General features: G+C 56.4%; 1 protein-coding gene across 7 annotated transcripts in view; it reads left to right on the top strand.

Moving 5' to 3' along the window:
* Positions 1 to 19,540, top strand: part of FMNL3 (formin like 3) — a 74,513-nt gene that overhangs the window by 35,469 nt on the left and 19,504 nt on the right. For 2 of the 7 annotated variants that reach the window (XM_029204349.1, XM_029204348.1), the window contains exons 4-25: positions 211 to 287; positions 3,417 to 3,500; positions 6,258 to 6,410; positions 7,613 to 7,721; positions 7,902 to 7,978; positions 8,330 to 8,423; positions 9,512 to 9,586; positions 10,166 to 10,276; positions 10,576 to 10,725; positions 11,160 to 11,261; positions 12,248 to 12,527; positions 12,982 to 13,050; positions 13,140 to 13,264; positions 13,464 to 13,666; positions 14,632 to 14,866; positions 15,005 to 15,073; positions 15,202 to 15,282; positions 15,387 to 15,516; positions 16,164 to 16,324; positions 16,641 to 16,742; positions 17,130 to 17,222; positions 17,513 to 17,636. In XM_029204349.1, the coding sequence (XP_029060182.1) occupies positions 211 to 287; positions 3,417 to 3,500; positions 6,258 to 6,410; positions 7,613 to 7,721; positions 7,902 to 7,978; positions 8,330 to 8,423; positions 9,512 to 9,586; positions 10,166 to 10,276; positions 10,576 to 10,725; positions 11,160 to 11,261; positions 12,248 to 12,527; positions 12,982 to 13,050; positions 13,140 to 13,264; positions 13,464 to 13,666; positions 14,632 to 14,866; positions 15,005 to 15,073; positions 15,202 to 15,282; positions 15,387 to 15,516; positions 16,164 to 16,324; positions 16,641 to 16,742; positions 17,130 to 17,222; positions 17,513 to 17,636 (2,704 nt within the window). Of the gene's footprint in view, positions 1 to 210; positions 288 to 3,313; positions 4,938 to 6,257; positions 6,411 to 7,612; positions 7,722 to 7,901; positions 7,979 to 8,329; positions 8,424 to 9,511; positions 9,587 to 10,165; positions 10,277 to 10,575; positions 10,726 to 11,159; positions 11,262 to 12,247; positions 12,528 to 12,981; positions 13,051 to 13,139; positions 13,265 to 13,463; positions 13,667 to 14,631; positions 14,867 to 15,004; positions 15,074 to 15,201; positions 15,283 to 15,386; positions 15,517 to 16,163; positions 16,325 to 16,640; positions 16,743 to 17,129; positions 17,223 to 17,512; positions 17,637 to 17,770; positions 17,888 to 18,585; positions 19,511 to 19,540 lie in introns of those variants that run through there. The other 5 variants (XM_029204352.1, XM_029204353.1, XM_029204354.1 and 2 more) reach the window with 5 other exon arrangements.

The following is a 19,540-nucleotide window of genomic DNA, read 5'->3' as shown; positions in this document are numbered from 1 at the left end:
CCGTTTGACTTGGGTTGGGACTGCTTCTGAGCAATGGGAGTTGGGTTTCTGTGTTCTGAGGCCATGGCCCTGGAGTGGCTGGCTAGTAACAGAGGGAGAGACTATAACTGCCTTCTTGTATGCCTTCCCTTTCTTTTTCTACCCCTTTTGCTTGTATTGTAAAGTTGGCTTGGGGACCTCCATCAGTGACAGAAAATTCCATGTTTACAGAAGTTCAGGAGAAGAGTGCAGGAGTCAACCAAAGTACTGAGAGAGCTGGAGATCTCACTTCGTACCAACCACATTGGGTGAGTCCGATGTGACCATCAGAGCCTTTTCACCTGGCCTCTTAGGACCTGGTTTCATCTCCCTGCCACGGGGCAGATTTGCTCTTGAATGGCTTTTATTTCCCCAGAGAGCTTCAGACGGTTCCTTTTCTGGCTTTTCTCCCCCTCAGCTCTGCCAGCTGCTGACTGGATGCTGCTGGCAAGCTTGGGGCCTCTCCTGGGGTCCTCAGCCTGTGGCTTTGAGTGGAAGACATTCCCACAGCAGCTGAGACTGGAGTCTGCCTGTGGCCTGGGGCTGGGCCAAGGGAGGCCCAGAGAAGGCTGGGGATGGAGGAGTGTGTTGCACTGGGTAGCCGAGACCTACCTAGTTCATGGACTGTTTGGTGCCCAGAAGATTATTTGCTTGATTATAAGACAATTTTAGTTCATGAGCAGAAGCAGCTTCCTGAAGTACCAGGAAAGATCTAAGGCAGTGGGGGCCAGGAGCTGAACATTTTCCGTATTCACTGACCAGGGTACTGCCAACCCATTGACGGGGCCCCTAGAAACTACATGCGTCTTTTTTGCCAGAGAAGTGGGGAACCAGGACCTGCTGAACAGACAGAGGGCTAATGCGTGAGATACAGTGAAAGGCGGCTATGGTCTCAGTTTTATAAAACCGTAACCAGCCAGAGTAAATATAGTGAAAGTGAGAGAGAGAGAGGGAGAGAGAGAGAGAGAGAGAGAGTGTGTGTGTGTGTGTATATATACACAAAGGACAGTGAGGGACACCTGATGGAGAACTGCAGGCAGGGCTACAGGCCTGACCGAGGGGCCTGGCATGAACATTGAGAGCTTACACAAGTGAGAAGTCGAGCCTGGGTTCGGGGTGGAGGTTTCTGGGCAGGTTCCAGCCCCAGGGTCCTGGGCTTCCTGAGAGCAGGGGTAGAAAGAGCCAAATGACATCATATGCCTTCCCCTCCTGTCCGCTCCCCAGGCTGAGGCTGCTTGGGGTTCTTATGGAGGCTACCTGTATGCAGCCAGCTGCCTCAGCAACAGTGGTAGGGGAAATGGCACAGGAAAGAACAGGAAAGGGGCAGTTCCTGGCCTCAGTAGCTGTGCTTGATGGCCAGAGTTGGCTTTCACACCTCTTCTGTGAACCAGACATTGAGAACTGACCTGCTTGGAAATGTGTAACTAGCCTTCACCTTTATTTGGTGACGCTCCCAGCAGGAAAAACTGCAGAGCCTCAGCAGCTACCCCATGTGAGAGAGCAAGAGTGACGCAGATGGCAGCTCCAGACGCCATCTCCCACCCTGCCTTGCTCCACAGGGCCTTTACCCCTCCCCGCTCCCTTCTCTCTCAGGCCCTCCTGTCTTCCTTATTAAGTCCTGCTACGTGAGGATGGGGGCCTGCTTTTCTCAGGAGAGGGCCACAGAGCAGTGCGGGGCAGTCCCCTCTGCCTGCCCCTTCTACCTGGCGCCATCCCCCCTGGCCACTGGCCAGGAGCTGGGGCCAGAGCAGCATGGTTCCCAGGCCCGGGCCTCTTGGTGGTTGGCACACAAGCTAGAGGTCTGGACCTGGTCCTTGGTTCCCAGGAGCAGCTTAGTGTCTGGCATTTTAGGAGCTCCTGTCATCCGGACTGTGGCTTCTCTGGGAGAGTTATGTGGGAGTGCCCGGATCCGTCCCGAATTTTGGGGCAGGAAGAGTTTGTCAGGCTGTCAGGCTTGGGTGTGGGTGCTTCAGGGCAGTAGGAGTCCAGGGCAAGGTAGGGAGAGGAGGATCTTGCTTCAGCAGCAGCCCGATCAGCCCCAGGCCTGCAAAGATGGGAACTCGGGCCTGGAGTGGGCGGGCTGGGAAGTAGGATTCCAGAGCCTCTCCTGCTCCTCCTCTCCCTGGTTTGTATTGGTTTGCGGCCTTGCCTAAGTGCCCTTTAACCTCTCCTCAAAGTGTCAAGATCCCGAAAATAGCAGTGTAGACTCAGACAGGAAATGAGAAGGGGGTGGGGAGCTGGAGCGCAGACAGACAGGAAACGGGAGGCCTGTCGGCCCCCAGAGAGGAAGCTAACTTCAGGCAGCTCCGGTGTCAGTCAGCCGCAGCCAGAGCCTGCTGCCAGATCTTAGCCAGGCCTGGTGCTCTGGCCCGGCCTCTCTCTGTAGCCCGGGGTGTGGCCATCAAACATGGCGCTGGTGTTCCAGCTGTGGGGGAGAAGCGGCCTTGCAGGGCTGTTTGGCGCAGCTGACCTAGAAGGACACCTGGACGCTCGGAGGGAACAGAGCACAGGAGAGTCAGGGTTCATCCTGAGAGTTTTATGTCTCTCTGGGTCCTGTATGTCTATAGGACAGGAATGAGCCTGTCCTGTAACAGGCCTGGGACTCGCTCCTGACTTTCCTTCCAGGGATGTCTGAGTTCAAAAGGCCTGAAGGCAGAAGGGTGAACATGCCCCGGTCCAGTGTCTTTAGGGTGCCTAGTTGTCTTCCCTGCTGCCTCCCTGGTTCACCCTCTTAGTGGCCAGAGCCATTCTGGGGTTACTTGAGTTCCTGACTGTCCCCGCATCCTTTTCCTATTCTGCCAGACTCACCCTGACAAAACACTGAAGTCCCACGTATCCCTCTGCTCACTACTTCCCAAAATACCTTTCCTTGAACTTGGTGGAGAGCCTTTTGGCCCAGTATGCCTCTGTTCCGGACCCTTTGACGCTCCCTGCCTGTCTTTTAACTGAGACTTCGGTCAAGTCGGGGACCTGCTGGCTTCTGTCAGGAACAGCTCTGCACGAGGGCTACAGTAAATGCTCTGTCTAACCCTCAATTCCTCCCAGGAACGTGGCATCAGGACGGTGCGCCCAGCCACGTGCTAGACACCAGAGACCTAGAACGTGATTGAGTGGGGCCCTGGCCCTTGAGGAGGGGGCTCCTGAAAGCTGGTTTGGCTAACATGGTGTTGGAAGGCCTGTATCTTTCCTTATCCCTGGCTCTGCCGCCTAGGGGTGGTCTAGGCCGGTGACGTGACCATGGCTGGGTCTGCCACAGGCTTTGATCTTCAGAATTCTCCCAGCCTGGTGCTGAGTTCCAGAGGATCCAGGAGGGGGTGTCGTTTTGTCAGAGACACCTTTTCCTCCTCCCCCTCAATCCACTTTAGCAGACCCCTCCAGTGTGTTTCCTTTATCTGCAGCTGGGTGCGGGAGTTTCTGAATGATGAAAACAAAGGCCTGGATGTGCTGGTGGATTACCTGTCATTTGCCCAATGTTCCGTCATGTGAGTACCACCTGGGACGAGGGTTGGGGAACGGTGAGGAAGGACATGGTCCCATTCTGCTTTGACGAGGAAGGGTGAGCTTGCAGTAGTGAAGATGGGAATGGGAACCCCAAGCAGGAGGGGAGGGCCTGGGCAGCAGCGTGGGGGTGGACAGGTGGCCAAGGGGCTGTTTGAGATCAGTGAAGAATGCCAGGTGGCTGGAGTAGAAGGTGCATTTTGGGGAGCAGGAGGAGAGATGTGGAAAGGGAGCTCAGAATCGAGCCCAAAGGATCCAGACTCCATGTTGGGAGCCTCCAAGGAAATGTCCTGGCTTCTGGGAGGGAGGCCCTGTGGGATTCGTTTGCTTTGGGAGAGCTCAGTCTTCAAGAAGCAACTTTGGATCTCCAGTTGTGAGAGGGTTACTCCAGGTCACCCCAGGAGCAGTGAGCATGACCTTTGACGCAGACTGAAAGTGAAGCGTTCAGGAGCCTTTTGCAAGCAGGTGGGGGGTTTGGAGGCAGCTGGAAGTGAATTAGCGCAGAGGAGAAGGCAGTGGGTAGTGGAAGGAACGAGGGCTTTCAAGTTAAGACAAAGCCCAAAGCCGGGTGTGGGTCTCTTCTGTCCTTTACTGTCTGCGTGACCTCAGGCAAGTTTGCTGAGGGCCTCTTATGTAAGAGGAGATCCATATTCCAGGGTTGCCATAAGGATTAGATGATAACCTGTGTAAAGCAGTTGAAGTATTTGGAACATAGTCTATACTGTGGTGGCTGCTTTTTATTTGTTAGTTGTTATTATTTAAGGTGTTGTTCCCTACCATAATTACCTAAATATATGGAAAGAGGGATTATATTGATCGTTCATGGCATGGCCAGCACATTCAGACGCAGACCCAAGACTTATGTTGGCCCTCGGGTGACTGATCACCCCGGTTTGCCCGTGACTTTCCCGAGTGTTTGCGCTGAAAGTCCCGCATCCTGGGGAACTCCTCAGTTCTGGGACTCAGCCCCAGCCTCGACTTCCACTTTCCTTGCTACTGTCCTTGCCCCTGGGCTGTTCTCCTTCCTCAGCAGGTTTTCACCCTCATCTCCTTAGGGTTTCAAACTAATGCCTCTCCTAGGTTTGGCCTTTGTCATTTTTTGCAGGTCATCGCCTGTTAAAACCAAGAGTGGCCCGCTCCCCATTCCCGTCCCTACAGAAGCCAAGCCTCATGATCCTCCTATCCCTTAAAAGAAACTCACTCTTTTTATAGAAAGAAATGAAAAACATTTGCTGAAGCGATTTTTTTTTAATTCAGAGCTTTTATAGAAAAAGATGTAGATTATTTTTCCAAATAAGCATATCTTGCTTCAAAAGCAAACAAATTCCAGCTGCTTGAAACCAAAATACACTGGAACCTCAGTATTGTAGTGTCCACAGCAGTACCTTTGACCGTGTTTTTAAAAGAAAGACTCGGAGCAGGTGAGGTAAGAGTGTGTGTTTTGGGAAGGGTTGAGGGGAAAAGAGCGAAGCCAAATAGAGTTTGAGTGAAGGCACTTATTTGTAAACTGCACATCCCAGCTCTGGGGAAGACTATTATTCACGGAGGGAAACCACTGGCAAGTGGCTTCCCTGTCCGGGAGACTCCTCTGATGTCTGCTTGAGAGCCCCGTTAAGCATCTGATGGTCAGGATCCTGAAGTCTGCTCCTGCTTCCTTGGGAACACTCAGGCATCTGCAGATACCGCTTCCTATTCCAGAGAGCCTCGGCCTCTGTGCCTTTGACCCTGGGGCTGTGCGTGTCTGAGCAGAAGGCTCCTTGGGGGAAGAGCCTGTAGGAAATGCTTGCTCCGTCCTGGGTGACCTACTGGGGGAAGAGGACAGGAAAGAGGAGTGGGGCTTGTTTCTCAGAGGGGGTAGATCCCGATATGGTGATATGTAAAGGAGAAGGCCTTGTGGGTTTGTGATCTTGAGCTGTCCTCCTTGCCCTGGCTACGCTCCCAAACTGCTGGTGGTGGGAGATGTCTGGTCCCAGCAGCAGGAAGTGACGTAGAAACCATCCCAACTCCTGTGGGGACTAAGGACCCTGGTTCACACCCTCGACCTGTGATTTCTTCCCCGAGGGAAGCTGAAGCCCAAGGAGCCTCTAAACCAGAAAAACCTAGAAGCCTCAAGTAGAACCGTGGAAAGAAAACCCGGTCATTAAAACCCAGTGCTAGGATGAGACCATGGTGCTTTTCCTGAACACAGAGGCCTGTCCCACTCTGGGTTTCTCGGGACCCCCATTCCCTTCCACTCAGACCTGGCCTCGTGAACCTAGTCCAGAGCCACCTGGGCCCCACCCTCAGGGCACTGAGAGGCCCCTTTGGGGGCTGCCATTTGCCCCCTAGTAATCCCTTCAGTTGGCCTGTTCCCCACCACTGCTCTGCAGGGCAGATTCTCCGAGGGGAGCGGCAGCTTCTCTGAGATGTCCCCTCTATGGCTGGGAGTGCAGAAAGTCTGCCAGCTCCCTGCGTCCCTTCGGGCCCATGGGGAGGTGACTCCTGGAGGCCAGTGGGGGGCAGCGGCTGGCCTCGGTCAGCACCCGCATCTCCTCAGATCCCCCTCCTGGTTGCTGCCGGTGACTACTCTGCCCTCCTCGGCCCTCCTGACCAGGGTTGGGTCTCTGCTGCCCAATTCCGCTTTCTCTTCTGCTGCCCTTGCTTCTTGTTGCCCTAGACGTCTAAAGGGCGGGGGTGGGCTCGCCAGGCGGCTTGGCACTGAATTTCTCCTGTGTGTGCGCTTGTGTCCTTTCCTGCTCCAGGTTTGACTTTGAGGCTCTGGAGAGTGGTGACGATGGTGCATTTGACAAGCTCCGGTCCTGGAGCAGGTCCATCGAGGACCTGCAGCCACCCAGCGCCCTGTCAGCCCCCTTCACCAACAGCCTCGCTCGCTCTGCGCGCCAGTCTGTGCTCCGGTATGTGTGCTCTCGCTCTGCCCGCCTGCCTCCCACCCTCGTCCCCGTCCAGGTCTTGGGTGACAGCGGTGAGTGCTCATGCTCCTCCCTTCACTCTTGCTTCCAGGCTCAGCTCTCTTGCCCTCTGCCTGCCAGTCTGTTTCTGGTCTGTCCTCTCTGTCTCCTTGACTCTGCCCAGCGATCTGTCCTGGGTAAGTACGTCACCCTCGGCTGTGCCCACCCCATCTGGGGTTCCAGCCCTCCCCTCTCCTCTCCCCGTCTCTGGGGGCCCCTCCGTTCATCATTCTCACTCTGCCGTTCCTCCAGGCCTCTGGGCAGGGCTGGTCCTCACCCAGCTCCTTAGTCTTCACCAGCTGGTCCAGCACCTGCCCTCATGTCTGTTTCCCTCTGCTCTGCACGCAGCCCCATCAGCTGCCCGGAGACCAGCTCCCACCCAACCTGCTGCGCTCACCTTCCCATCACTTCTTCCTTTAGGCCTTTTTTTTCCCTCCAAGGCTGCAGCGTGTTCATTTGTCTGTAGTATCTGAAGAGCCATCCTGCCCGGAGGCTGGTGGACGGACCGGATGATTTCTGAGAGCCCCTCCTACAGAGGGAGGCTTTCCTTTGGGTCCTATGGCCCTTTCCATGGCCTCTGTCTCTCAGCCATGCTTTTCTCCCAGTCTTCTTTGGGTTTTGCCCATTCTAGTCATGCACGAGCAGATACCACTTGTGTTTCCTGTTTTTTCCATGAAACATCACTAGGGGCAAAGTCAGATATAGTCCCTAGCCCTTCTATAGCCTTTGGGGTCTGCTCTGTCTTTTCTAGGACATAGATGTGGGATGGGAGCTAAGATGCCCCTGCCCCAGGGAATGTGTTGAAGATGCGGTGACTAGAAGGAAGAGGAAGGATGGCTCAAATGAATATCTCCTGGACCCATCTTGAGGTCTAGGAAGGCCTACACACCTCGTGTTGTATTTTGGAGGACGTCTGGGCTTAGGATGGTTTGGGCACTGGTTGTAATGCTGGGATCCTGGATAGTTAACTGACAAAGACCTGTTCCAGGGAGGTGAAAACAGTGGAGTGCCCTGCCCCCTGCACCTGCGCCCCCTGCATCTCTCTGGGCTGCTGGTGCAAGGTCCTCCATCCCCCTTTTCTTCTGCTGCTGCTGTCTGGGTGATGGCAAGTGCTTCTAGACCCTTCACCAGCAGCCCCTCTCCCCCAGGTATAGCACTCTCCCTGGGCGCAGGGCGCTGAAGAACTCCCGCCTGGTGAGCCAGAAGGATGACGTCCACGTCTGCATCCTTTGTCTCAGAGCCATCATGAACTATCAGGTAAGGCGACAGCACTAGGCACGGGTGCCCTGCCTCATCTCCCACACCAGGAGAGCTAGGAAGGCACTAGCTTGTAAAAGACAAGTTCGCTGTTGGGCCTGCAGTCAGGGAGCTCCGGCTGGGACCTGTCTTCCCCACCGTCATGGTCTCCCCTCCTTCTGTCCTTTCCCCTTGCTACAGTATGGATTCAACCTGGTCATGTCCCACCCTCACGCTGTCAATGAGATTGCGCTCAGCCTCAACAACAAGAATCCAAGGTGAGTTGCTTCCCTCCCCTTTCCTCCCCGCTCTGCCCAGGACTCTGGAGAACTGGGCTGCACTTGTCCCTGCCAAGAAGTCCTGCCTGGCCTCGGGTCCTGTGGCTTAGGTCAGCGCCTTGGTTTGGCCCCTCACCTCTGCTGGAGAGGAGTGTTCTGCTCTCCTCTGGTCTACACAGCTTAGGGAGGGAGAAAGCCTACCTTCCCCTGCCTTCTTTCCCAAACCCACCCTCTCCCTCACCACCGAGGCTGTCTCTACTCTCTTGAAAGGACTCACCCAGTTGTGGAAGTGAGCTGTGTGGTGGCCAGGGTCAGGGGCTAGGGTGTTAATCTTCATTCTCCACCCCTTAGGACCAAAGCACTTGTTTTAGAGCTCCTGGCAGCCGTGTGTTTGGTACGGGGAGGTCACGAGATCATTCTTGCTGCCTTTGACAATTTCAAAGAGGTCAGTTTCCTATACCCGTGTGTGTGCGTGCGTGCGTGCGTGTGTGTGTGTGTGTGTGTTTGGCGGGGAGGAGGTGTGAGCCAGGTAGGTAAGCGCCCTTTCCTGTGGTCTCACACATCCTAGGGATTTTAACAGCCTAGTGCTTTTAGCTAGGTAGTCTGCCCCCTGCTTTTTTAAACCAAAACCAAAACTTCATTCTTACTAGATCTTGTGCCGGGAAAGCTCCTGATTGGCCAGCGAAGGATGCCCTCACTTGAGGGCTATAGTCCAGCAGTTCTAACCTGCTGTGCAGCAGAATACCTGAAGAGCGTGTGTTAAATGCACAGACCCCTGGGAGGCCTGGCCATCTGTGCTTTAACAGGCTCCCCAGGTCGTTCTGAGGCAGTGAACCCACTGGTAGAACCCGAGGCAGTTATATTTGTAGTGGGAGGAGAAGGCAAGCAGGGATCCTCCTGGGGTGTTGGCTGTCGTTGGTGAGGGGAGAGGGAGCTCCTACTTGGAATTCCCCAGACTTGGCCTGGCTTTGAAACCCCCATCTGCTTGAACATAGGATTCCTCGGCATACAGCTGCAGCTGCTGGTCCCACCTCTTCCTCCTTTTTGGACCTCTTCCCTAGCATCCATTGTTCAAGCCAGGAAATGACTTTTCCTCCTTGAAGCCAGAGGCTCAGAGGAGTCTCTGGACCCCTCTCAGCACAGAGGCTTTCCTGCACCCAGGCCTCTCTCCTGCGTCCCCACTAGGACTTCAGCCTCTGCCTCAGCCATGGCCTCCAACCTTCCTCCACCCTCCCTCTTTCCTTCAATAGCTCGGCAACACCAGACCCCTGTGTTTCTTCTTGGCCTACACTCAGAGGCACCCAGAGCCCAGACTAAGGGCACACGCTTTACTGAGCTCCCTCAGGGACCCAGAGCAGATGCCAGGTCCCAGGCTTTCTTCTGTCATGTCCCAAGTGACCCATTACATAGAAAGAATTGTGGTTACACTTGGTCTGTACCAGTCCCTTTGCTGGATGTTCCTGGGAACCAGGACTCAGGGGCTTGGGTTCTGCATGGGACAGATCCTGTTACTGAGAAAGTTTGCTTGTTCAGGTATGCAAGGAGTTGCACCGCTTTGAGAAGCTGATGGAGTATTTCCGGAATGAGGACAGCAACATCGACTTCATGGTGAGGAGCTGGTCCTGGGTCAGGTGCATGCCCAGCAGGGCCGTCCACTCCTTGAGAACGGGGCTGGGCCGACAGCGTACTCTGACATTCTGTGTAGGACCCAGAGTGGTTCTCTACTCAGTAAACGCTCCTCATCCACTCACTCACTCACCCCAGAAAGCTTTTAGAAACTCCAGGACAATTTCTGTCTTGGGTCTGCCTCCTTTCCCGCTTTGTGTGGCCGTACTGTCCCTGATTTGGACCCTTTCTGAGCTGCTTTCCTCTTCCCCAGCTTCTCCTCTAGCTTCACTTCCCCCCAGTCTAGGGTATACAGCTAGTAGGGTTGTCTCAAGGAATACCTGCTGGTGTGCAAAGGAAATCCGCCAAATCTTCATTTACACCTATTTCTCATGTAATTTACTTGTCTTCGTAAAATGAATATTAAGTTTGATGTTTTTTAAGTTAAAATTCTCTTATTGCTCCCTGAAAGACTTACCTTTTCTACTCCTTTTGATTATCCACCTGATGATGCTGGCTCTAACAGCCGCCTCCCCTCCATGTCTCCTCTCTCTCTGCCCCTCTGGGCTGCTCCTTCCCCAGGTGGCCTGCATGCAGTTTATCAACATCGTGGTGCACTCGGTGGAGGACATGAACTTCCGGGTCCACCTGCAGTATGAGTTTACAAAGCTGGGGCTGGAGGAGTTCCTGCAGGTGAGCTGGGCTGGAGTCCTCACGGGATGAGGCGCTTCGGGGAAGAGGACCAGCTTAGCTGTATCACGAGGAGTTTTTCTTTTACAAGAGCCTAGTCACGGATGCTCCTGGCACCGTGCCTGTCTTCTGTGACCTGGGACTCTGGCCTTTGTGCAGAGGGCTCCTCAGTCAGTCAGCTCCACAGGGCGAGAATCTGACACGGCTACAGCAGGAGCTCCCTGGGTCCTAGGCTCTAGGAAGGGGTCATGGAGGCCGATGAGGAGGCGCCCCCAACTACTACTCTCTCTGCTTTCCCCCAGAAGTCAAGGCACACAGAGAGCGAGAAGCTGCAGGTGCAGATCCAGGCATACCTGGACAACGTGTTTGATGTGGGGGGTTTGCTGGAGGATGCCGAGACCAAGAATGTGGCCCTGGAGAAGGTGGAAGAGCTGGAGGAGCATGTGTCCCATGTAGGTGGTCCTCCTTTGCTGCCAGAACCACTGTTGAGGGTGGGGAGAGAGTGGGGACATCTGAGTCCCAGGAATCCTGAGCTGACCTGCTTACCTCCCGATTGAGCCTCAGGGAAGCCTCAGAATCCACTGGGGCTCTCTAGCGCATGCTCTGGCTGAGACACTAGTTCATCCGCGGTGGAACACACGTTGACCTCAGGACTGGGTGTGAGGTGGCCTCAGGCTCGAGAGAGGCAGATGGGGCCATTTGTCTTGCACTCTTTCATGTGGTCTCAGACCCTGGGCTCACAGGAGTGACATAGGGAAGCCACGGGGCCAAGCTGCCTTTGGGGCCCTGGGTGGAGGGGTCGGGCCTCGGTCCTGACTGGGGTTCAGGCTGTGCTGAGTGCCCAGACTTTAGGGCCATCCCCAAACCTGCCCTTTTCATCCTGCAGCTCACAGAGAAGCTTCTGGACCTAGAGAATGAGAACATGATGCGTGTGGCAGAGCTAGAGAAGCAGCTGCTGCAGCGGGAGAAGGAACTCGAGAGCGTCAAGGTACCAGGCTACGTGGGGAAGGGAGCCCCTGACTGGTACTGGGTGCTGGGGCCTGGGGATCTTGCTTTTCGTTCCATGTCAGTCATGTCACGTCCTCGAGAATCCCGATATTAATTCACCCCTGAGGCACTCAGGTGAGGGTGGGCTGATGATTTCACCCCGTGTTTTAGCTGGAGAGGGAAGCTGGAGCCAGAGTGGGCCAGACACACAGGGGGGTGGGAGCAGGTGGGGCACCTCTGGGACCCCTGTCTCCTCCTGCCAGCCCACCCCCCTTGCTTCTCCCTCACCCGCACCTCCACGTGCTTCCCCAGCCCAGCGTAATGAACAGGCTCAGAATAGCCCAGGTACTTGGGGCTGTTTATTAGGATATCTCCCAGGTATTCCAAATTGGAGAGCAGGGCCTCCTCACATTTCAGTGTCTTCTCTGTCCCTCACCTAACTTTTTGTTAGTTATAAAATCATGCCCCAACCCATCTCTTCTTCCACAGGAATACAATTATGCTGGCTCTGTTGAGCTCAGTACATATGTGCCAAGCCCCTGCTAAGAGTCTGAAGCGCTGAATTGGGAGTATGGAGGATACAGAGGTGGCTAAGGCAGGGTCTTGTCTGTAGGGGGCTTCCAATTGAGCGACTGTACAAACCAAATGAAATGAGAGCAGGACTGAGGCACAGAGGGCTGAGAGCTGCCATAGCAGGCTGCTGGTGGGTTAAGGAGAGTTTCACAAGGGCAGCCTGCTACCTGGGCCTTGGGACCAGTGAGACTGGGCTGGAGCAGTGAGGAAGGACACTGCAGGGCGCCAGCCAAGCAGGCTTGCTCTTCCGCCCCCCTCTTTTGTTCTGCTGCATTCCAGTTTTCCCTGGGTTTCTGCCGCTCTCTGCCTCTGAGTACCCTCCTGGAGACCCTTGGGTAGGAAGTCTCACTCCCAGGAGCATCGCCTGCCGCGCCTTCAGGTGCTCTTTTCTTAATGGTGCTGTCTGCCCAATAGGAGACTTACGAGAACACGAGCCACCAGGTACACACCCTGCGGCGGCTCATTAAAGAGAAGGAGGAGGCCTTCCAGCGCCGATGCCACTTGGAGCCCACCGCCCGGGACCTAGAGTCAGTGGGCAGCGAGGCCCTGGCCCGGGTAGGCCCTGAGGAACTGAATGAGGGCATGCCCCCCTCCGACCTGGACCTCCTGGCTCCGGCCCCGCCCCCCGAGGAGGCCCTACCTCTGCCTCCGCCGCCGGCTCCTCCCTTACCCCCTCCACCTCCCCCGTTACCAGGTAAGCAGGACCCTTACCTGGTAAAAGGCAAGAGGTGCAGCCTTATTGTGGGGCCAGACCAAAAGCCCAGTCAGCAGCATCTCCACAGGGAGAAACTGGGGATGTGGCTGGAAGGATGTAAAGTCAGGTGGGAGAGGCTGAGGGAGGGTTAGAATCCGAGGGAGGCTCAGATTACTAGGGAAGGGATGTCTATGAGCAGATGTGGATCTGTTTTAAGGAGCGTAAAGATGCCGCTCCTGATTCCTCTGAAGACATCCAAGGAGAGGGCTTAGACCAAAGCAGGAGAGAGTGGGTCAGAGACAGCACGACCTGCCCCGTCAGTTAGGACCCCTGGGAGCCACTTGGGCAGGGAGTTCATGCAGCCTCCTTCCCTGATAGTCTTTAAGGACAGGTAGGGTGGACAGAGGGGAGTCTCTTGGCCCCTGGGTCACTGTGCTGTTTCTTCTTTTCCCAGACAAGTGTCCCCCAGCCCCACCTCTCCCCGGCGCTGCTCCCTCTGTGGTGTTGACAGTAGGCCTGTCAGGTGAGTGTCCCGAGGGCTCTGGGCAGGGCTAGTGGGACCGAGGGAGTGTGTCCTTGGCTCCTGCCTCACTGATCCTCCTTCCAAATTAGCCATTCGCATTAAGAAACCTATCAAGACCAAGTTCCGGCTGCCCGTCTTCAACTGGACAGCACTGAAACCCAACCAGATCAGCGGCACTGTCTTTAGCGAACTTGATGATGAGAAGATCTTGGAGGTAGCAGGGCCTGGGGCCCTCAGGGCTGGGGTTGGGAGCTGGGGACCAGGTTGCCCTTTAAGGTAGATCTCTTGGCTTTGGAAGAGCCCTCAGACTCAGCCCTCCATGTACCAGAGCTGAGCTGATGCTGGTGTGCTGCCAGCGGGTCCTCTTGTAGGATGAGGCCACAGCATTTTCCCTTCTCATCAACTCCTGCCAGGACCTGGATCTGGACAAGTTTGAAGAACTGTTCAAGACAAAAGCCCAGGGCCCTGCCCTCGACCTCATCTGCTCCAAGAACAAGACAGCACAAAAGGCTGCCAGCAAGGTGACCCTGCTGGAAGCCAATCGTGCCAAGAACCTGGCCATCACCCTCCGCAAGGCTGGCCGCTCAGCTGAGGAGATCTGCAGGGCCATCCACACGTGAGGCTCCCACTGACCTTGCCCTGGTCCCCAGCTAGTTGGTAACTCACCTAGGATCTCCACCTAGGATCCTAGCCTTCCCTGGATTCCAGGGCATTGACAGAACTCCCTCAGTCATCCAGTGGCTTGGCCAGAATTTACTGCATCTGTGCTGTGTGCCAGGCACTGTGTGAGGTGCTGGGGAGTCAGCCCGGACCTTCATTCAAGGAGCTCCTAGCCTAGGGCTTCCCTGGTGGCGCAGTGGTTGAGAGTCCGCCTGCCGATGCAGGGGACACGGGTTCGTGCCCCGGTCCGGGAAGATCCCACATGCCGCGGAGCAGCTGGGCCCGTGAGCCATGGCCGCTGAGCCTGCGCGTCCGGAGCCTGTGCTCCGCAACAGGAGAGGCCGGCGTACCGCAAAAAAAAAAAAAAAAAAGGAGCTCCCAGTCTAATGGGAACAGTCCAGTGGAGGTACAGGCACCTTTGGGAGAACAGGGAGGGCTAGGTAGCTGAGCTTGGTGATCAGGGAAGGCTTCCTGGAGGAGGTGATGTCTCACTTGCGACCTGAAGGATGTATATGAACTCCAGGTCAGGGCCTGGAGGGAGAGTCATGGTGCCCTGAGTACTGAAAATTGACTCTGGCTTTAGTGTAAGGAGGGGAGTAGGAGAGACAGAGTAGAGAGGCGAGTAGAAGTCTTGCGGGCTGGGCCTCCTAAGCCACGTCCAGGTGTTAAGACTTCTCCCTAGTTGCAGAGGGAAGACATTGAAGGGTTCTTAAACAGGGCATGGAATGTGACCCTAGGATTGCTACTGGTGCTGAGTAACACGAGCCCTGGAGTTACTGGAGGTGAGACAGTGAGTCCTCTGCCTCTGGCTGTGTGCCGCTCAAGACCCCACCCTCCGTCCTTGTAGGAGCTGGAAAATGAAGGGATGACAGATAATGTGGGCAAAGGCAAGACCTGAGGTGGTCCCTCCCTCCTACACAGGTTTGACCTCCAGACACTACCCGTGGACTTCGTGGAGTGCCTGATGCGCTTCCTGCCCACAGAGGCTGAGGTGAAGCTGCTGCGGCAATACGAGCGGGAGCGGCAGCCCCTGGAGGAGCTGGCGGCCGAGGACCGCTTCATGCTGCTCTTCAGCAAGGTGGAGCGGCTGACCCAGCGAATGGCTGGCATGGCCTTCCTGGGCAACTTCCAGGACAACCTGCAGATGCTCACGCCGGTACGGCCCCCGCCTGTATCATGGTTGTCTGCGGCCGCCCCTCCGCCCTTTACCTGCTAGTCCCCTCCCCTGCCAGCCCCTCCCTGACTTTGCCGCATCCCGGCATGGGGTCACTCAGCTATTCATCTTGCCTTCCAGCAACTCAACGCCATCATTGCAGCCTCTGCCTCCGTCAAGTCCTCACAGAAGCTGAAGCAGATGTTGGAGGTGGGGAGAGGTTGGGGATGGAGGTGCCGGGGCTTCCCAGGTCCTGGGTGGGGGCCTGGCGCTATACAGAGAGGAGGAAGGAGCCCTCGGGTCTTGCCCTGAGTTCCTCCCGTGCCTCCTTTGGACAGATCATACTTGCCCTGGGGAACTACATGAACAGCAGCAAGCGGGGAGCTGTGTATGGCTTCAAGCTCCAGAGCCTGGATCTGGTAAGATGGTGGGGACAGCAAGTGGCCAGGAAGCTGGATGGGGCAGCGGCTGTGGCGCCAGGGTGTTTAGCCCTCTTGCACTGACCCCTGTCCCCCTCTACCAGCTGCTGGACACCAAGTCCACTGACAGGAAGATGACACTGCTGCATTTCATCGCCCTGACGGTAAAGGAGAAATACCCAGACCTGGCTAACTTCTGGCATGAGCTACACTTTGTGGAGAAAGCTGCAGCAGGTGAGGGGAGCCTGGCCCAGCAAGCCTGCCTCGTGTCCAGCTCAGGACAATCCCTGGAAGCTATGAAGAGGGGGAGCACTTGGGTGCCTTTCTTTCTTGCTTTTGTTTTCTTTTTTCTGACCACTTCAAAGTTTTCCGCTGGGGCCATGGGCAGGGGCCACCCCAGAGGGAGCCTTCCTACAGGCACCAGGCCCCACCCAGCCCTTTCCACTTGGGTGCTGTGGGAGCTGGAAGGGAAAGGCAGCGGTGGCTCTTCACTGCCAACTCCCCCGAGCTGGCCCCAGAGCCTGTGTCTCTGTGATGTATGTGAAGTGCTTAGAAAACCCACAAAGCCCCCCACAGACATAGGGTGGCTGTTATTTTTGCCCCCCTCGTGAAACTGGGGCAGGCCTGGGGCAGCTCTGTTTTGGAGCCCAGCAGTCTGCGGCTCACCTTCCCTTGCTACCTTCGGGGTCATGAGCCCACGGCCTCTTTTCCTTTTCCTTGCCCCTGTGAGAGCTTGGCTAGCTTGGTTCGCCCCTCTCCGTCCACGCTGGTAGCTCTGGAAGGGGGGCGTGAGGAACCGAGTGAGCCCATGCTGAGCGGGAGGGCTGGAGCTTGCTGTAGTCCTGGGCTGTAGTCCTCAGCCCAGGCTCTGGTGACAACAGTGTCCCTGGAGAACGTACTGCTAGACGTGAAGGAGCTGGGCCGGGGCATGGAGCTGATTCGGCGGGAGTGCAGCATACATGACAACAGCGTCCTGCGCAACTTCCTTAGCACCAACGAAGGCAAACTGGACAAGCTCCAGCGTGATGCCAAGACAGCCGAGGTGAGCACAGGGTGGAGGCGGGTGGGAGAGGCTGGGGCCAAGGTGCCGTGAGCCTCTGGCGGGCTTAGTTCTGGTTCTTGGGTCAAAGAACTTTTGTCAAGCAGCTGGCTGGCTGAGCGTGGGGGAGAGGGGCCGCTGGGGATGGCAGGCAGCTGCCTCTGGAGACGTACTCTAGGGGGCTTAGTGAGCCCCTAGTTCTTTGCCCTCCCACAGGGGCTGTGGGGGGCTGCGGCTTCCTGTGGGCCTCCTGCCCCTGCTGGGAGCCGGGCTTCTCCTTCCCCGCCAGGCTGACCCCTTCTGCCCACCCCCTCCCCAGGAGGCCTACAATGCTGTTGTGCGCTACTTCGGTGAGAGTCCCAAGACCACGCCTCCTTCTGTATTCTTCCCAGTATTTGTCCGATTCATTCGTTCTTACAAGGTGAGCAGAAGAGAGGCTTTTAAAGAGGAGTTTGGCTGAGAGAAAACTGGTAGGGGGAGAGAGGGCTGGGCTTCAAGCTTGGGCCTTTTCCGTCTCCTCCTCTGAGTCCTGCGAGGGAGCGATGGAAGCTGGCCACAGGCCTCTTAGCTGTGAACTGGTGGGCAGGGTGGGGGCCCAGGCCCTTCCTGTCATTGTTTGGGGCAGGAAGTGCCCCTCCAGAGGGTGGCCACCTGGGGTTGCTGGTCCCACTGACACCCACTCTCCACCCTCAGTGTCAGCCCCTCCTCTCACAGCTCACAGCCCCTGTGACACACACACACACAAACACACACACACACACACACACACACACACACACACACACACACCATCTTTCATGGTTCTTAGGAAGCAGAACAAGAGAATGAAGCCCGCAAGAAGCAGGAGGAGGTAATGCGGGAGAAGCAGCTGGCTCAGGAAGCCAAGAAACTGGATGCCAAGGTGGGTGGGACCAAGAACTGGGGCCTGGAAAACACGGCAAAGGATTAGGAGGGGGTGGAGCAGAGAGCTGGTGAGGAGATGGAGAACTGGAGCCCACAGACCACCCAGAGGGCCTGATGATGGAGTCCAGAGGGATGGAGAGGGGGCCTATGGGAGGGGATTCCTAGGCAATGATGGGGGCTGGGCTGGTGAGCACAATCAAGGGCATCCTCAGACTGCATCTTGGGGCAGGAACCAGCCCCGTGGTACGTTAGCCGTGACTCCCTATCTCTTCAAATGCTCGGCTCTAGACCCCATCCCAGCGGAACAAGTGGCAACAGCAGGAGCTAATTGCAGAGTTGAGGCGGCGCCAGGCCAAGGAGCACCGGCCTGTTTACGAGGGGAAGGATGGTACCATTGAGGACATCATCACAGGTGGGGCTCTTTTCCGTCCCTGGTTCCTGGCCACTGGGCCCAGCTCCCAAACCCCAACCATAGCCCTTTGGGCCCTCCTCCTCCTACCCCACCCCCATGGGGCCTGACCACCGTGTCTCTCTCCTGGGCCACAGTGCTGAAGAGTGTCCCTTTCACGGCCCGTACTGCCAAGCGGGGCTCACGCTTCTTCTGCGATGCAGCCCATCATGATGAGTCAAACTGTTAACCCCCAAGGCTGGGGCCCTTGACAGGTACTGGTAGCGCACCACAGCTGCCCTCTCTGCATGCCCACCTCCCAGGACTCCTGCTGGGTCCCACAGGCGCCTCCTCTCCTGCATGACTTGGAACCATCCTCTGGCAGCCCCGTGGTGATGGGGACACATACTCCTTCCCTTGCATGCCCCATGCTCTGAGAAGCATGGCTTATCCCCTGCATGTGCCCTCAGGGAAGTGGTTATCTCTCCCACTAATGCTGTCTGGCTTCTACTAAGACCTAAGGGGTAGGGAGTTGCCAAAACAGGCAGGACCAGGCGCGCCGCCGCTGATCACTGAGGCTGAGAGTCTCTGGTCCTGGGCCCAGGTATCATTTGTCCTTGTCTCCTGTAAGAGCTCTGGCAGTGGCTTCTGCCCAGGGGCATCAGATGACCCTTGACCTCTGTTTCCTGATATCCAATCTGCCTGGGGTCTCTTCCCAGCTTCTAGATCTTGCTGAGTCTACCTTGTTTCTGTCACTCCCCAGTGGCCTCTAGTACCCCCACCTGTTCTTCTGAATGTGCAGAGCCCGCCCCAGAAATCTCCCTGACCATCCCCCCTCCAGTCTCTCTTTAATCTTCTCCCTCATCGACCTCACGGCTGGCTCTTGGCTGGCCCTGCCTGTGCGGCTGGGCCCTCAGAAGGTGGGCCTGGCCCAGCCTCCCTGCCTGTTCACAGGCCTCTGTTTCCCCTACAGGCCTCTACCACCAGCCCCTTGTCGTTCGCCACCAAGCCAGGAGTGCCGCACCACCTGCTGGCCCCCCTCGGGCTCCAGGCCCCCACTGAGACCTTCTTGGAGGCAGAAGCACTTCAACCCTGAGTCCTTCAAGTCCAACCAGTGGACCTGAAGCCCTGGAATTGGCCAAGGGCCCAGCAGAGGGCTATGCTGCTCTCAACCCAGTGTCCATCCTAGCTCTCAAAGCTGCATCTTGCCTGCCGCCACTGTGGGCACTAGGTCTTTCAGGGCCTGGCACTTCCCTGGTGCCTCCAGTACTGCACTTTGCTCCCAAGGTCTTCAACATCATTTCCTCAAGGGTCAGCTCAGGGCTGGAGAAAACCATTTCCAGCTTTAGGCTATGAATGGGCACCTAGGCCCACCACCACTAGAGCCAGAGGGACGAGAGGAGAAAGCAATTTTTTCCTTCTTTTTTCCCCCTTACTTTTTGCAACCCAATGGTCAGCTGCGATCTAGAAGTGTCCAAGCTTAGGGAGCCCTGGGGTGGGGCCCTGCCAGTCTCAGATCGTCTTTTACCAGGAGCAAGGCTCTCCTAAGCCTGGGCAGTGTGCCCTAGTGATAAGGGGAGAGGAGAGATGCCATGCTCCCTGCCCTTGGCCCTTTGCATTCTAGGCTGACTATCCTTGCCGAGGTGGGCAGAGGACTAGTTTTCTCTGCCTAGAGAAAGGGTGTGCCAAGAACGTCCTCACCTTCTTCCCCCAGCTAGGTTTTGTTGGCAGGGGCGGGGTCGTGTCGGTCTTAGCTATTTTCTCCGTCCCCTGCCGGTTTCTTCTCGGCCCCTGGGAGGGAATACAGGGGCCCACTCCTTTTTGTACATGTACCACTTCCTTCTCTCTTGTACATAAACTCCAGACTTTCCTTCTCTCAACAAAGGCTTGAAATACCAGGCCTGACTCTGTCTCCTTTTTCTGAGTGT

The sequence above is a fragment of the Monodon monoceros genome, unplaced genomic scaffold (genome assembly GCF_005190385.1).
Source record: "Monodon monoceros isolate NGI ecotype Baffin Bay Population unplaced genomic scaffold, NGI_Narwhal_1 Super_Scaffold_6, whole genome shotgun sequence".
Taxonomy (NCBI): Eukaryota; Metazoa; Chordata; class Mammalia; order Artiodactyla; family Monodontidae; genus Monodon; species Monodon monoceros.
This window is presented reverse-complemented; position numbering and strand designations above follow the sequence as displayed.